A 17176-nucleotide genomic window follows, 5' to 3' on the forward strand; every position below is an offset into this window, starting at 1 on the left:
TGATGCTGGGACACACACTCCCGCTGATCTGCAGCCTCCAAGACCCCAAAGAGCCTGTGGAATGCCTTGGAAGTGTCAGGTGATCAAAACTTGGAGCTCTAAATCCCACCCCACCTCTGCTGTGTATGTGTGTGTGTAAATGAGGGGAGAAATGGTGGTAAACCCAGTGACCTCTGGCCCCTCTCTTCATGAAGACTGGACAGTGCTGGGGACACCTTCCGGGCTGCTGTGGGCACTCACACGGGCTGGGAGCACTCTTGCTGGTTGCAGGCCCTGCGGATGGGCTTGGGCTTCACAACGGCGTGGCAGAAACCCCGGTGCACCATCTTGTGGTCCAGCCTCCGGCGGCAGCCATATTTGGTGAACTGCGACCCTGAAGACAGACAACTTTATGGGGTTTTGGTGGAGGGCAATCCAAGGCCTGAGGCAGCAGGCACCAAGGAGTGAGCTCCACTGGCAGAATCTGCCCCAGGGAGAATGTGCAGGTGCTAGGGCGGCTGTGGGACAGGATGATACTCCCGCAAGACTGAGAGACGCAAGGTGCCTGGACACTCCCCTGGGGCCCCTTGCTAATTTTTTGCCAGTTAAGGCCAGTCAGGCCCCTCTCCCATGTTTTTGCCAGGGCCCCTGACCTGGCAGGAAAAAGTCTGTGCCTCTCCCTCCCATCGCAGCTCCCAGAACTACTCCCGGGGTGGGTATATCAGTTGTTGTGGGCATTTTGTGGGCAGAGGCATGGGGCATCCCCAAGTTTCCAGTCCACCAGACCCTGCAGCAGGAAGGGTGGGACCCCAGGGCCTGTGGTCTAGGTAGGTCAGAGATGGCCCAGGGGCAGGGCTGGCACTGGTTGTGGAAGTGCCCTCTGACACCAGGAAAGGAAGTTGGCTCTTTATGCTGAGACCACAGGGGGCCGTGAGAGTCATGCTCAGCTCTGTCCCTGTAGTGGGTCACTTCAGGGTGCAGGGTGGGCATACAGGGCCAGCTGGGAGGATGGTGCTAGGACCAAGGGTAGCTGGAAATACAGGGGCGGCAGGCAGATTGGGAAGGCAGCCCCAATGTGATGGGTTGGGGTAGGTGCAGGGGCCAGATGGGGGACTCTGTAGTGGGGATGCCCTTACGCCTGCCTGTGTAGGGAAGTAGGACCCCCATCCCTTGTGAGCGCCTCCTTGTCCTCCAGCTGTGGCACCGAGGCAGGTGTGCCCTGTACCTAGCCCCCAGCAGTGGCTGGCCAGCCGAGCTCAGGGCTCCCTGTGTGACTGGACCTCTTCCCAGCCAAGTAGGAATGCTGGGGTCGTGGCCAGGTGGCACACCTGCATACCCAGCCCTGCCCCAGGAAGTTCTGAGGGGCTTTTCTAAATGAATGGTGGAGGTGAAAGGCGGGACCTCCTGGGCCCCACCTGAGTGTGTCCTGCAGATGCTGGTGGGGGACACCCATCCAAGCCATGCCCCCCTCATCCTCCCGCCAGGTCAGACATGTACCCTTCAGGTTGTGTCTGCCCTGATGTCCATCCAACTGCTCCTCCAAGCTCAGGCTAAGGCCTCATCCCCCCAAGGAGAAGTTCATGTCAGGTCTGATTCTCCGTGCCCCTGGGGCCTATCTCCTTACCCTGGGCACATGGTGGGCAGGTAGAGGGTGCTGGCCACTCTGGGAGTACCCAGCAAGGTCTCCCTGGTTCCCCCTGTGGGTCACCTTCATGGCTCACCTCCGCCACAGGGCTTGGAGCATGGGGACCACTTCTTCAGGGCCCACTCGTAGCCCACGGAGTTGTCTTCCAGCACATTGTTGTCATCCACGTTGAGCGAGTCCTCATGGATCATGTACTTGTATGTCAGCGAGATCCGGGCGTCTCCCTCGGGGATCACCTGTGTCACCCATGCCCCGCAGGACCTTCTGTGAGTGCGTCTGGCTGGCTGACTGCCCGTGCTCCATGGAGTACAGGGCAGGAATATGGGCCCAAGACTAGGGTCCTCTGAGTCTCTGATCCAGATGCTTTTGTCAGACATCCAGTAAATGTCACCTTGCTTCACATGTCCCATTGACAAGCACCCTGCAGTACCATCACTAGTGCCACCTCTAGGCTCATTGGTGAGCCTGTACAGGCTTCAGCAATGGCTCAACATGGGAATGCATAAGCATGTGAAACCCTAGGATCCCAAACAGACTGCCAGGAGGACACTGACTACAGTATGGGAACCCTTGACAGTACATTGAGCAGCAGGTGTTTCCAACCCACCCGGCAGTGCCTGTCAGTAGCCTAAAGATTTTCACCTGTGGGCTAGAGGTGATTTTTTTTTTAAATTTGCAAATCTGCATATCATACACACAGAGAGCACTGATGGAGGGAGGCATTTACAGGGGCCTAGGGTGGGGGTCACAAGTGAGTGGAAGGGATGCACTCCTGACCCACCCTGACACCTGCTCCCCAGGTGCAGGGCCATGCCTGGAGCACTGGAATCTCATACATCCATTTCCCGTAATGTGTGAGTTCTGTGGCAAAACATATGTGCTTCACAATTAATTGCAGTCCAATTTTTAACGATGGTTTGAAAAATCCAGCCCCCTCTGCTCTCCCCACAGTCAGGAGCAGCCTGTAGCCAGAGGTCCAGGAGATCTGGGCTGGGTTTGGCTTGGAGACAAAGTCCATGTGATGTGGGTCAGGTTTCCAGTGGGGGCCCAACAGGTGAAGGCATTTGGGGACACGCCCAATGGAAGCCAGCAGTTAATGTTACTGGATGGCAAGCTGAGCCCTCAGATGGGAGACCCTGAGGTCACTCAGGCAGGACCCCAGGCCCTGTGGCATCCATGCCTGGGACTGACTCACCAGCACAGTGATGGTACCACGTAGGGGGCCCATGGTCTGCAGTGTCTCTCGGCCGTCCTCATCCCTGTACTCCCACTCCACACCCATGGCGATGAAGGTTTTGGAATTGGGATCCACATGGTTTTCTTCATTTAAGATGAACTTGCCCGTCTCCAGGTTCTTGACAGCTGAGAATGACAGACAGACCCCCTGAACCTCCAGCACATACCTTCAGCTTGCAGCATGGCTGGGGGGTGGGGCAGGTGGGATGGGGGGAACAGAGCACCTGTCCTCACAGCTGGGTCTGCTGGGGCCTGTTCCTGGCTGAGCCCAGCCCTTCCAAGGAGACTGGAAGATCCCCTGTGTGAGTCCTCCCATCTGCATACATGTGCTTCTGTCCAGTTCAGCACTCTCCTCATGTCCTCCCCTGGCCTGGGTGGCTCAGGCTGCACTGGTCAGCCACATCCCCACAACCTCTTTGGAGCACTAAGTTGGCGTCTAAGGATCATGGAGCCATCTCCACCAGGCACAGGGCACCTGCTGGACAAGAGAGCAGTGGCCTGCCAGGGTCTAGGGTCTCTTGCCATGGGGGTGAACAGTCAGCCAGCTGGAAAGAAAGAGGCCCCAGTCAGAGGCTGTGGTTACAGCCATGCAGGAGGTCCGCCTGAAGGACAAGGCCATGGAAGCTACTGGGCACACACACACTGCCCGACTGGCAGTCAGGAAGGCCCTGTGACCCGCGGTGTGAAAGATGGTCATGTGGGGTGCTGGTGTCCGGCTTTTTGCGAGAAAATCACTGGTGGTCTAGGCCTCCTGCTCTCTAGGTCACACCAGTGGGCTGAGGCCCTGTCCTGGGCTCACATTAGTGGTCCTGGCCCCAGTCCTTCCTTTTCTCCCCATCAGTAGGGTGGCCTCGACCCTAGACACGGGGGAGGAGCCTGGGTGTGGGCAGGCAGCCTTCTTGCTGGAAAACTGATTCTGGCCTTTGCCTTCTAAGGTAAGTGGTACAAGTTTTGCTTTTTGGGTAATGATAGAAAGTTCTTTAAATCACAACAAAATGAGGGTTAACAGTGAGCAGAGTGCTTGTTTTACTTTGGGATGTGTATGTGTGGGGGGGGGAGGGATTGATTCAAGGTCACAGTTTGGAAGACCCTGGCCCAGGGCAGTAGGGATAAGAGAGGGACTAACACTTGGTTGGGGGTTGAGGGAGGAGGCCCCACTGAGGTGGAGTACACCAGCTCACAGGCAGGATTGGCATGGGGGAGGTTGTTAAAGCCGTTGTTGAAACAGCCATGCTGTCCATAGTGCCAGGAAGCCCGCTGTCAGCCAGAATCTTCGGAATTTAAAAGGAAACGGGTGACAACCAGAGTAGAGCATGGAAGCTCTCCCCAGGCTGGCCTCGGCGCCCTGGGACTGCTGTGTGTGCCATGAGGAGCTCTCCATGCCTTCGCGCCTTGGCACTCAGGTCCCAGATCCTGGCCTTGTTGAAGGTAGAGGCCCAGGAATTCTGGGCCAGCAGGTGAGCAGGGCTGCCTGGGTCTGCGATGCACCACTCAGCTGGTCCCCACACTTTGCTTCCTCCACAGGCTGAGCTGTCTAGAACCCGAGACTCACCCAGGTGGTGGCTGGTGGCGTCTGCCTCCTGGATGAGCAGGTGCCTGGCTCCCGCAGGGATCTCAAACATCTTGATGTAGCCTTGGTGCAAGTGCAGGAGGACAAGGCCCAGTGAGAAGTCGGCAAGCCCCACCCACCCACTGTGGGCTCTGACCACCCACCAGGAGAGGGGCCAAAGGGAGAGTGGCTCCAGCCCCTCTGCTTGTCTTCAGACCCAGACACCCCACTGGCCTCTTCCACTGGAAACACAGTGGGGAGTCCAGGCTGCATTCCTCCAGGCAGGGATTCAGAGCTGCCATGTTTAGGAGGGAGGCTCTGGGTACTCCACGTGACCTGTGTAATTCTCAGCCACTTGCTCTGCACGTGTCATCAGACATCCAACCTCTGGTAGGGCTGTACTAAGGCCAGCCCCCAGCCCCTGTCTTTAGGACCTGGACCAGCACCGGGTACAGGATGAGGTCCACGTGGTCACTCTATCGCTTTATTCTCAAAGAGGTCAACTAAAGTGGCTTCTCCCCATTTCAGAGGTGGGCTGACGGAGGCCCAGAGGGATGCAGTTGGTAGCTGCTGGCCTGTGCAAAGAGCTGAGGCCTGGTGGAGGCACAGCCCCAGGCATGAGTGTGGTTTGAGCACATCTGGAAGGGCCCTGTGTGCTGCTGCTGGTGGTGGTGGTAGTTAGGAAGTAGTGGGACCTACAGGGACCTGGTGGGAGTCAGTCAGGTCAGGGCCTGGGGGCCCTCTACCACTCAGTACCACCCTCTCCACCTCATGTGGTCTAGGCCCTGTAGGAACCCAGGTCACATCCAAATAAACCTCTTCACTCACATGGTGCCCAAGTCTGGACAGTGGTGACAACAATGCAAGAGACAAAGACAGAAACCCACCCCAGAGCCTGTCTCCCCTGGTGAGGGACCCGTAGCACCTAGCCCCACCCAAGGCGCCAGAGAAGTCAGACCTTCCATGCTTCCAGGTCACCTAGCAGCCCAGGGAAGTGCTGCTGAAAGCCAGCTGGGGAGGAGCCTGCTGCAAGGCAGAACTCCAGTAGAGCTTCCTAAGGTCTGTTCTCTGCCCTGTCACCTGGGGCCCTCTCCCTCTGCTCCCCACTCCCCCACCTCTGCCAGGACAGGACTGACCCAGGGGCGGGACTCACCGTGCCTCTTGGGGGAGCGTGTGAACGTGCCCTTAACCACCTTGCACCGCGTGTTGTCTCCTTCGCACACAGCACACTTGTCCTCCTGCTTGCTGGAGCCGATCACCCCATCACAGCCCACCTTCTGCAGGGGAAGCAGGCTGTGAGTAACCTGCACACCCTCTCCTCGCCCTGGCACCTGCCTGTGACCTGGCACCAGTTACCCCTTTGCCCACTATCAGGGGGGAAAATCAGGCTCTGGTTTCAGGAGGAAGACAAAGCCTGCTAGCCGTCTTCCGGGAGTGTGACCTGAATGATGCCCCCTTGCAGGCCCAGAGGTCCAAGGGTTAGGACACAGCAGGCCTTCAGGGGACACCCTTGCTCTGGCACTGTACAGCAGAGGCCTGGCTTCAGAGGCTCCTACCCTAAGGTCCACTCCCTGGCCAGTCCACTCAACACCGCCACACCTGCACTAGAATTATTCTGTCCAGAGGAAAGGCGATGCTCTGCTCCAGGCCACCTGGGGGAGGCAACAGCATACTGAAGTGATTTGATTTTCCATGGTCCTAGCAGTGTCCACTGCGAGGCTCAACAAGGAAAATCCCTCTTTGGGGCTAGTCTGTGCCCACTGACCACCCTCAGAGTGCTTGATGGCATCACAGATTCCCCCCTTCCTCTTGGCTGCCAGGAAGCTCGGTGCTAATTCTCCCTTAGCAATCTTCCTGCACCAATTAGGAGAAACTCTTCCTCCTGGCACTGTGTGTTCTGGTGCTGGTCTTACCAGGACCACGGCGGGCAGGGGGCTCTAGACCCTGACAAAGCTAAGAGCAGCTCCTCTGTAGGGGCTCAAGTTCGCAATCTTTGGTTTTCAGCTTTTTCATTCACTTTTGGAAGTGAGCAGGGTAAAAGCATTCCGTACAAGGAGCACGCTTGTGTTCACATGGATGGTTCTAGAGAAAAACCCATCTACCAAAAGGAGGCAGCATGGTGGGCCCAGCCTGGGAGCACAGGCATCACCCCTGTCTGTGCACCCCCACAGTGTGCTCCCTAAACACTGTTTGTAACAGCAATGGACCTGATGTTGCTCTCTAAGCACAGGGTAGCTGGCTGGCTAGGACCTGGCCCCAGACATTACCCTGCAGATCTTGGGAACTCGTGTTTGGGTAGAATTCTTGGCAGCTGTCAAGATGGTGCATCCTGGTGTGCACACAGAGTCTGGCTTATGAATTATGCCTGGAATTGTGAGCTCTTTCTAACAAGGGTCCTACCAGGCAACTGGACAGGCTGCAAGAAGATGGGGAAGAGGAGGGAAGGGAAGTACAGCATGCTATGAGAAGCCACAGTGGTTCTGGGGTTTCCTGCTGAGAGGCACAGAGTGGGTCACAAGGGACAGAGAACAGCCAAGCTCTGGGTCCAGCAGAGCCGGCAAGCTGCAGCAGCAGCGGCCTGGCATCCCTTTTCCCGGAAGTTTGGAGGGATATTGTCTGGCAACAGGTAAGGCAATTACTGGCGTTGCTCTTGCCAGACAATGCAGCCCTCTCAGGGTTCCCAGGGACAACATCTCATCCTTGGAAAAGCCCCTGATGATGCAGGTGCCATTCAACACTCAGCATCATGCAGCTGGCCTCACTCAGGTAGGCAGGAACACCAGGCAGATGAGGCTGTGAAGGGTAAATGATGCTGTTAGCCTACCAGCTCTTCCCTTTAATTCTGAAAGGGCTGATGGTGCAGAGAATAACTCGGGTGGAAGATGTTGCAGTGCTAGCGGGTGACTATCCCCTGGGGGTAGGGTTGGGGGCAGTCGGGAGCTAACGAGGTCTGGCTTTTCTGTCTGTGATACAGTCCTGTCCATCAGCCCCTCCCTACTGTACAGAGGTTTTACAACCTGCATGCGGTGATGCGTTCTGAATTCACCGAAGCATGGACCCTGTCGGCCTCGCTCATGCCTGCTTCACCAAGCCACTGCCGTGTGTGCGCCACACCTGGGGCAGGTCGGCACACCTCTTCTCTCTCCATCTTTCTGTGACCTGCCGGGGATCATGGTAACCTTCTCACACGACCTTCCTGATGCATTCTGCTTCCTGTATTATGACTTTCATGGTACATCTTTGTGGGGGACAGCACAGAAATATAATCTGCAGATGCCACAGGCCCTGTTTAAAGCCATTGGGTTTAGATGATCCCCCAACAGCTACCTGGTGTTCACCCGTGTTAGGTTCCCAAGAGGGTATTAGGACATTTGACCTCCTCTGCTTCTGTTGTCCGGATCAGAGGTGAGGTTGCAGTCATGCCCATGAGATGGTGAATTAGCACACCCAGGTTCAGAACCATGGACAGCTGCTTCTACTGCTAACGGCGCCCCCTACTGGGGGCCTGCACTGAGTGTGTGTGTGTGTGTGTGTGTGTGTGTGTGTGTGTGTGTGTGTGTGTGTGTGTCCCTTGGCCTGCACTTTGCTGTTTAGACGTCTTAACATTCTTCTCATGAACACACTTCCCCCATGCAAAGCAACCCCTCTAAGTATATAGCCCAACACTGTCTTTATCTGACTCACCTGACCCACGTACATCCAGCCAGTTTCCCCAGCTCTCAGCCAGGCATGGCATCAGGCTTGGCATCCCACAATACAGCCTCCTACCTTTTCTAAAGTATTATTTAAAGGATCCCAAAAGGGTGCCTGCTTAGTTTTGCAGTTTTTTTGAGGGCTGGGGGTAGAGACCGTGGCCCAGGTTCTCCAGACACTGAACCTGGCCCAGGCTCTTCCTTACCCCTGTATCCGGCCAACCCCACTGCCTCCCACTGTGCTCCTGTACACAGCCCTGCCCTGGTGCAGGTTGAGCCTGGCTGGACACCCGGGTGCTCAGGCAAATGCACACTCCCAGTCATGGCCTTGAGCTCAACTCCCTGTGGCCAGCCCACCCTGACCGCAGGGTACTCACCCTGCAGTCCCCGCGCACGCAAAGGCTGAAGGCGTCCTTGTAGGAGCAGCGTGTGCCGTCGTGCACCATGCGCTTCATGGACACCACCTCCCCGGTCTCCTTGGACTCGCAGTAGAGGTGACAACGTTCCTTGGCTGGAGGGAGGTGGCATGGCATTAGCCGGGAGCTGGGAAGGAGGGTTCCTGTGCCTGCTGGCTTACAGCACCCACACTAAGGGGACCCTGTCAGGAACCCTGGCAGCAAAATCTGCATCTCTGTTCACAGCTAAGCTGCAGCCCCAGTGCTCCCTGTGAGCTTGGTGCCTTCCTGAGCTGCCAGCCTGGCTGCCTGGCCCGTCAGGTCCACATGCTCCATCAAGCTGTGACCTTGCTCTCCGTGGTCTGAGTGGCTGCTCTCACTCCCTGTCTGCCTCTCAGATCCACCCTGAGCAGGGCCCACCAGTGCTGACGGATGTCCTACCCCACTACACCTCACTACTTCTGCCTCACGTCTGACTTCTCTGTTACTGGAAGACAAGAACCTCTGTTCCAGTGGTGCCTGCTAGCAGCAGAAGGCACACAGGGTGTGCAAATGCAGTGCCTCTGTCCCCAATGGGTCTCTGCACTGGTGCAGCCCTGCAACCAGTGATGGCTGCATAAGACATGTCACGGCTGCAGCTCCCAGGCTTTTCTGTCCTGTGAAGCCACAGACGCCTTAGGGTGTGTTTTCCTAAGCAACACCTGTGTCCCATCCCAGGGATCCCTGCTGAACCAGCTCTTCATTCCCGGCCGGCCCAGTCCTGCACCTCCAGTCCTGCCCACCAGGTGGCGACGGCGGACTTCAGTCCTGCTTGGCCTCTCTGGCCTTGCTCTGGCTTGCCTGGGATTGCTACCTTGTTTGGAACCTAAGTCCCACCCACCCACCCCCAGCAGCAGGCCCCGTGGGTCCTGAAGTATAGGAGGGTGCAGGCCCCAGTTGGACCTGCACCAGCCCAGATGCTGAGCCCCTGCTGTCCCTGGTCTCACCATCCCGGTGCTCGTGGGGTAGCCAGTGGTGCTGGCCATCACCATGCTCAAAGTACAGGTCCCACTGTCGGCACTGTTCCTCGCGGAAGTCGGCCAGGGTGTCTGGGCAGTCCTGAGGGTTGCAGAGCTGGAAGTCGTAGGCAAGGCCTGAGCAGGTGCGACCACCATTGGCTGGGCTGGAGGGGAAAAAAATACAAGTCCTGTCGCTGGGAGCCACCGGGTAGCCAGCACTTGGGGTGCCATTTGTGGAACAGGGAGGTCCCAGATGGTGGTCCCAGCCTATGCCTGCAGCCTGGCCCAGCCTTGGCTATTGTGGGCATCTGGGAGTGAACCAGCAGATGGGAGATCTCTCCCTATTCATCTCTTATAAATAATAACTAAATTTTAAAATGTCCTTAAGAGTTTGTGAGAATGCAAGGGCCTCCTTCCTGCCTCAGCTCCTATCCAGGGTAGTAGCTTGGGGCCTCCAGACAGGAAGGAGTGAGCATGGGCAGAGAGGGTTCCGTGGACAAGCTTGGGAGCTGGCCCCACGCAAGGTATTCTGAGGGAAAGCTGACCACTGCTGAGCTCTGGCCCTCAGATCCTGTAAGGCTAAGATGAACTTGACTTCTGCTGTGGTCTGGATATGATTTGGTCCCCAGACTCAGATAGGAATTCAAATCTGAGGTTGTAGATTCAGAAGGTGGAAACCTCACCTTTTTAGCAGGGCTCTGTGGGAAGGCTTCCCATCCTTGAGGCCAAGCCTCTGGTTCTCACAGAGACCAGCCTCTGCTTCCTCCCACCTCCACTGCCACCTGCTGCCTGCGCCAGAGGCCAAACCAATGGGGTAGTGCCATCTTGGACTTGAACCCTGCAAGCCATATGCTATGTGGACTTTTTCTCTTCCTAAAGTGAGTTGGCTCCAGAATTCTGGCATTGTGATGAAGAGCTCGCTGGTTGAACCTCTGATCCAGGAACCCTGAAGGCTGATGCCTCAGGCTCCCCATGGCCAGCACAGAGCCTGATCACAGATGGTCAAACGGCCCAAGTGGGTGGACAGGGCGATCTGCTGCAGGGGGTGTAGCTTGGCTGAACATGCATGCCCTCTAGAGCTGAGTCTAGAGCTGCACTGATGGCGCTCAGCTTGGAAGTCACAACTCTGTTTTATGCTATTTCCTGTGAAATTCCAGAATTTTAGTATTTTCAGATAAACCGAAGTCTTGAAAACACTAGACAAGTGAAATAAAATGAAAGAGAGAGGGGGAAAAAAGGAGGGAAAAAGAAAGCAGGAACAGAATAAGAGAAAGCAACCCTCCTGTGTTCACACAGCCATAACCACAGAGCCTCCAGCATGAGGCCCATGAGCAGGTGGAAGTGCTGGTGTAATAGAGATTTAGCCATGATGCTGGCTTCACCCACAGTCCACTCTCTAAGGGCACACACTGCACTGGCTGGGCCAAGGGAAGGGATTAGGTAGGGGATGCTCTCAGGCGATCATGGCAGGGTAGGAATGAAGAGCTGGCTGTGGGTGGGGGAAGGACATGGATTGGGAGAGGGGTCTGCCTGCGGGGGTGAGGCTGGTTAAGGGTAGCCCCACAAGCTCTCTCCCTGTCAGGCAACTCTGGGGTAGCAGGTCCCAACCCTGTCTCCCAGGCACTGAGAGAGCCTCCTCTCCATCCCAGTGTCCTCCACAGCTGTGCACCTGCTCCCCTCCATGCCCAAGGACACGGTGGGTTGATGGCTGACAGGTCAGGAACGCAGGTTTCCAGGCTGTGTGGGTGGCAGGACCTGACCTGCCCTTCTGCTCTGGCCTGCAGGGTAAATCTGGCCTGCGAGGATTTGTGGGGGACTGCAGCTATCGCTGAGGAGACACTGGGGCCAACTTACGGTGGGTTGTCACACTGGCGGGTCCTGAACTTCACACCTGTGCCGCAGGTGCGTGAGCAAGAGCCGAATGGGGTCCAGGCGCCCCAGTTGCCATCCCGTTTGAGAATGTCAGGTGTCAGCCAGATGCAGTGTCCCTTAAAGCAATGCTGCAGAACAGACAAAAAGCCATGCCCTTGACCTGAATCACACAAACAAGGCTACTCGCACAGCCCACCCCACTGTGAGGCCTGGGCCACCTGCCCTGTGCCAAAGCACCAGGGGCACATGAGGAAAGGTATTCCCACACTCAAGGTCAGGTCTGGCTACTGGCTGGGCACTCATGTCCCTCCGTCTCCCAAGGCCAAGGGGAAGGGCTCAGGCAGGAGGTGCCTCGTGCTGGCCTCCCTCCAGCTCTGGCTCTGCCCTCCTGATCACAGCATGCCCCTCACAGTGTCTGTAAGAACAAGGTTACCCACATGCCCATTTGGGGAGTGACAACAGCGCATCCAGCTCATGATTCCAGAGACGTTGCTTAACCCATTTACAAAGTCCCACCAAAGGAGGGTCTCTGCTTTTTATTGGTTAAACTTGTCTGGTAAAGTATTATGCCTTTTTGCTGTAATGTTAATCTCAAAAACAAAACAAACCAAACAAGGGAGAGAGAGGAAGAAAGGGAATGTTACATTGTTAGAATTAGATCTACAAACTATATTGAATCTGCTAAAAAGAAAAAAACGACTTAAAACTAAAGGAAAGCATTAAAAATAAAGGGCACTTACAACTCTAACTTACAACTTAGTAGTAAAATACAACCCTAACTTACAACTCACTGATAACAGAGTAAATAAACAAAGCAGGGGCAGGTGTGAGGGTTCAATTGACTAATTCTCCTCTTGCAAGCTCCAGCCCTCCATGGGCACAAGTTCGTGTCCCAGCTGCTCCACTTCCTATGAAGCTCCCTACCTCTGGTCTCAGGATGGCCCAAAGCCTTGGGACCCTGCACCCACTTGGGAGATCTGGAGGAAGCCCCTCACTCCTGGCTTTGAATTGACTCCACTCTGGCCATTGCAGCCATTTGGGGAATGAATCAATGGACGAAGGATCTTCCTCTCTTTCTCTCTGTGGATCTGCCTTTCCAATAAAAATAAGTAAACCTTAAAAAAAAAAAGTTAAGCAAAGCAGGGCTGGCATCATGGTGTAGTAGGCAATGCTGTCTCCTCTAACACTTGCTTCCTTTATGGGCACCAGTTCAAGATCTGGCTGCTCCACTAATGATCCAGCTTCCTTGTAATATGCTTGAAAAACATCAGATGATGTCCCAAGTGTATGAATGCCTCCCACCCACGTGGGAGACCCTTTAAATAAAGCTCCTGGCTCCCAGCTCCAGTGATTTGGGAAATGAACTAGTGGATGGAAGATCTGTGTGTGTGTGTGTAGTTTAACTTTGACTTTCAAATAAACAACAAAAAAAAATTTTTTCAACATCAGAGTAGGAAAATCTATAGAGAAAGGAAATCTGCAGAGGAAGCAGATAAGTGGCCATCTGGGCATGATGGCTGGAGTGACCGCTGATGGGTCCCTGGCTTCTCTTTGGTGTGATAAACGTATTTGCTCTGAGAGTCGGTAGAGCTCCGTGAATATCCCGAGAATCACTGAGTGTTCTTTGTCTGTGGCTGCCTTCGCATGAGGTCACTTCTGGTGAGATGGAAGTGGCCTTCACACAGCAGCTTGCCAGCCCTGTGTAACATGTTGAAGGCAGCTCTTTTTCCCTTCCTTAGAACCAATCATTTAAGTAAGCCATTGGTGCTGTCACCTAAAGGGTGGACACAGGCCACCTTTCCCTGACAGGGTTCATAGGGTGTGTCCTGTCTTCTTGGTCAGAGCTCAGCTTTCAAAGGCTCTTACGATGAGCGACACTTCACAAGCTGAAGCTGTCAACATTCTTACTTTAGGAGTTTCACGTTGTCTCAGATGCTGTCAACATTTCACGTCAACTTAGAAGGAAGGTGAAATGCCTGGCCAACTCGCTCATCTGCCCCTTTACCCATTGGCTGTTCCAAATCTTGCCTGTCACCTTCATGAAGTACAACGATTGCTCTTGGTTTGATCCAAAATGAGATTTGTTGTTAAAAGTCAAATTTTGAAGACAGACTTATTTTTCCTTTTTCAAAACAGATGTGTTTTATTTATTTGAAAGGCACAATGACAGAGTTATGGGGAGGGGAGAAAGAGACATAGAGATGAGAAACCCATCCACTGCTTGACTTCCCAACACCTGGAGCTGACCCAGGCCAAAGTCAGGAGCCAGGAGCCCCATCCAGGTCTCCCACATATATGGATGGCAGAGGTTGGCCAGCCCAGCTCCAGAGCTCTGATGGAACTGGCTGAGCCCTCAAAGAGAGCCATGCCCCTGTCCAATGCATCATCATGCCTACCTGGAAAGCTCTTGCCATCAGAGCTGCTTGTGAGAGGATGTGTCCCATCTCCCTCCTGACCCACCAGCAGATCCTTCTTTACCTGCCCATCTGTGCACAGGTTTCTGCCATGACCCCTCACCCCTCACCCCTACAGCCTGCTGAACTGCTCTCAGGCCTGTCCTGAACCCAAACAGAGCCCACTGCACAGGCTGTTCCTCTCTGGATTTTCCCCTGGCCTCCACTATTGCCCAGCTGGAATAACAAGCCCAGTGGGCCTGGTGGGGGTTCTTCAGAGTTGCCCGGCTAGGTCACAGTACCTGCTGGTATACACAAGAGCCAGGGCTGAGGACAGCACAGGTCAGGTTAGGGCTATAGCATCTATGCATGTACACAAAAGTCAGAGCTTGGAGTGGGGGTTCTTAAGGGTCGCCTCAGCTAGGCTGCAACACCCAATGGCACATGAGACAGCCAGGGCTCGGGGCTGAGCCTGCTGGGGCGGGGGGAGTCCCTTGGAATTATACCAGCTATGCTATAGCACCTACCTGTAAACATGAGAGCCGGGACTGGGGGCAGGCATGGTGGTGGTTCTTAAGAATCTCCTTGGGCCTGGTGTGGTGGCCTAGCAGCTAAAGTCCTCGCCTTGAATGTGCCAGGATCCCATATGGACACCGGTTCTAATGCCAGCAGCCCTACTTCCTATCCAGCTCCCTGCTTGTGGCCTGGGAAAGCACTTGAGGACAGCCCAAAGCCTTGGGATCCTGAACCCATGTGGGAGACCTAGAAGAAGCTCCTGGCTTCAGATCAGGTCAGCTCTGGCGATTATGGCCACTTGGGGAGTGAATCTTCAGATGAAAGATCTTCCTCTCTTTCTCTCCTCCTCTTTGTATATCTGACTTGGCAATAAAAATAAATAAATCTTAAAAACAAACAAACAAACAAATGAAAACAGAGAGAGAGAGAATCTCCTTACTAGACCACCACACTCACCAGGTCATTGTGAAGAGTTGGGCTGAGACCAGGCCTGGCCACCTGCTAGCATGTGTATGGGTTAACACAGGGGGCATGCTGGGCCCCCTGCACCAGCCAGAGCTCATGGGCTCTAGCTTAGAACCTCTTAAGTGGGGACTCTTAAGGGGTTTCCCAACTAGACCATTGTGCTTGATCAATCCCTGACCTCAGGGAAAATCATGTGATCTGACCGTGCAGCCCATGTTATAGGACTGAGCCACCTCAGTGTTGACTCTCATGCAAGGATAGAGAACATACCTAGATGTATTCAAGAGACAAGACAGTTTGCTCCTCTGAGCAAAAAGACTAGGACACCCCACCAAAGGGTGGGAAGAAGGGCAAGCTGAACAACACACCATGCCAGGTGTTACAGCAAGCATACTGAGACGCTCAGGGACAGCCAACAGTCCTTAGAATTTCTCACCTCTGGTGTATCAAATCTGACATCTTTTCAGAACAATCAAGACCACTCGAGTAACACTCTTGGAACATTTTTTCCTTCACTGGGACTCTTAAGCTGACTGAGATGGTCTGACAGCAAGGAGCTATCATATCCCACACCCCCATGGAAACATTTGTCACACTCACCTTCCTACTCCCACCCTACCCAACTCCACAATCCTCTCCATCTTAATCAGAGGCCCACATGGATCTGCAACCGCCTCAACTTCATAATAAATACTACAGTAAAGTAACAATTAAAAAAAAATAAGAAAACCAAAGAGGTCCAGCAGGCTGGCTCCAGGCCACCAGGAATCCTGGTCACGTCTGTGCTGGACCATTGTCATCCCCTCTCTTCTCACTAAAGCTATTCTCATTCGGCCAGGAAGGACAGAGAAAGCACACACAGAAATGCTGGCTGCTGTCCCCTCTAGTGGGGGCACTTAGTGGGGCTGAAAGGCCAGGGGGCTGGCACAGGGGAGGGAGTGCTGTGTTCCTGTGCAGGAAGGGAAGTCTGGTTCCTGCCGTGATGGTAACAGGAGCAGAGGCTCTCACCAACAGAATGGGTGGGTCCTCCCAGCAATAGATCTGGGGCACAGTCCCCAGGCCCTAAGGATCCCAAGAATAAGGGGAGATCACACTGTGACCACCCCCAGTTCCAGCAGGCACAGAGAGCCTAGTATAGCCACACGGGACACCCATGAGGCTCAGCAGACCCTCAGCCACCTGCAAAGAGGCATTGCGTGTCTGCTGCAGGAAGAAGGCAAACAAAGCAGACGGGAAGTCGCCCCCTCCCCACCCAGCATGCTTCGGGTGCTGGGTGACTGAGCATTTGTGGAGTGTTGCCTTAAACCAGCAGCTTCATGTCTGGCTCTCTCACGTGGTTAGGTGTTAAAATGCTTCAAATAGTCAGGGTTTAAATGCCTACAGATTCACTATTCACCAGATAGGCTTCCACCGGGGGTGCTGCAAAGTCAGGTGGCCCCAGCGCACATGGAGCCCACATGAGGAATAGGGACTAACAGAACGAGGAGCCGCCTGGGGCTGGCTCCCTAGGCTACTCCCCTCCTGCTGCAGGGCACCAGGCAGTCCACAGGAGTCTCCCTCTCTGGCTGAGCACCCAGCCCTTGCCTTTCATTCACTCTGAACCCCTCTTGCTGCATCCCACCAGAGTCCGTGGCTCTGAACCTCAAGGGCATGGATGACACCCCACTCCCACCCCCCACCCCAGCCCTGCCATCCTCCCAGCCCCTTGCTGCAGCAGAGCAGACAGGAGCAAGCTGCCCCAGTTAAGGGCGGGGGAGGGAGACAGCTCATTTGTGGATGTTTTTCACTTCTCTCCAGGTTGCCTGTGTGCATGCAGACTTTTGCTCCAGTGGAGAATTAAAAACAAAACAAAATGTTGAGTAGGCACAAGTGGAATGGAACACCAGAGATCAAGACAGGCGGGCATACTCATGACCCCTTGGCTGGGAGAAGGCAGCCCAGTGGTGTCCAAGGTCTGAGCTGTGTGCTGCTGGCTGCTGCTGAGAGTCCCAGGGACCCTGAGGCCCTGCTGGGTGGGGTGCAGCCCAGGTCCTTGCTCTTCTCTCAGCCCGGCCCGACCTTCCCTGTGCCTTCTCTCCTTGCCTTTTCTTGTTAGGCAAGCAGGTGCAGGCAGGAAAGCCTCTTGCTCTGGTTTGAATGTGTTCCACTGTTGGAATCTGACTGTCCCCCATGCCCCAGCATGCCCACACTGACAGGTGGGAGCCTGACAAGATGTTTGGGCCATGAGGCTCTGCCTCCAGCAGGGGCTTCCTGGTCCTTTCAGGGGTGTCACTTTGTTACCAAAGGACAAGTTTGACCACTTTATCCCCACCTCCAGAGCCGGAAGCCTGCTTGTTAAAAATGAGCCTGTTTAAGCCCAGCACGGTAGCTCCTGTGGCTTAAGGTCTCACCTTGCACATGCTGGGATCCCATATGGGTGCCAGTTCTAATCCTGGC

General features: G+C 54.9%; 2 protein-coding genes across 2 annotated transcripts in view; both read right to left on the bottom strand.

Moving 5' to 3' along the window:
- LOC121164484 (MRN complex-interacting protein-like) overlaps positions 1-17176 on the bottom strand; it is an 813414-nt gene that overhangs the window by 141134 nt on the left and 655104 nt on the right. The window lies entirely within an intron of this gene.
- Positions 1-17176, bottom strand: part of LOC121164323 (A disintegrin and metalloproteinase with thrombospondin motifs 2-like) — a 180963-nt gene that overhangs the window by 10896 nt on the left and 152891 nt on the right. The window contains exons 11-18 of the mRNA XM_040992462.1: positions 11349-11494; positions 9483-9658; positions 8479-8612; positions 5563-5686; positions 4413-4493; positions 2820-2986; positions 1701-1860; positions 241-373 (exon numbers count right to left, since the gene is read on the bottom strand). Coding sequence (XP_040848396.1) covers positions 241-373; positions 1701-1860; positions 2820-2986; positions 4413-4493; positions 5563-5686; positions 8479-8612; positions 9483-9658; positions 11349-11494 — 1121 coding nt within the window. The remainder of the gene's footprint in view (positions 1-240; positions 374-1700; positions 1861-2819; positions 2987-4412; positions 4494-5562; positions 5687-8478; positions 8613-9482; positions 9659-11348; positions 11495-17176) is intronic.

This window comes from Ochotona curzoniae, unplaced genomic scaffold (genome assembly GCF_017591425.1).
Source record: "Ochotona curzoniae isolate NIBS_2020 unplaced genomic scaffold, NIBS_Ocur_1.0 contig_1031, whole genome shotgun sequence".
Taxonomy (NCBI): Eukaryota; Metazoa; Chordata; class Mammalia; order Lagomorpha; family Ochotonidae; genus Ochotona; species Ochotona curzoniae.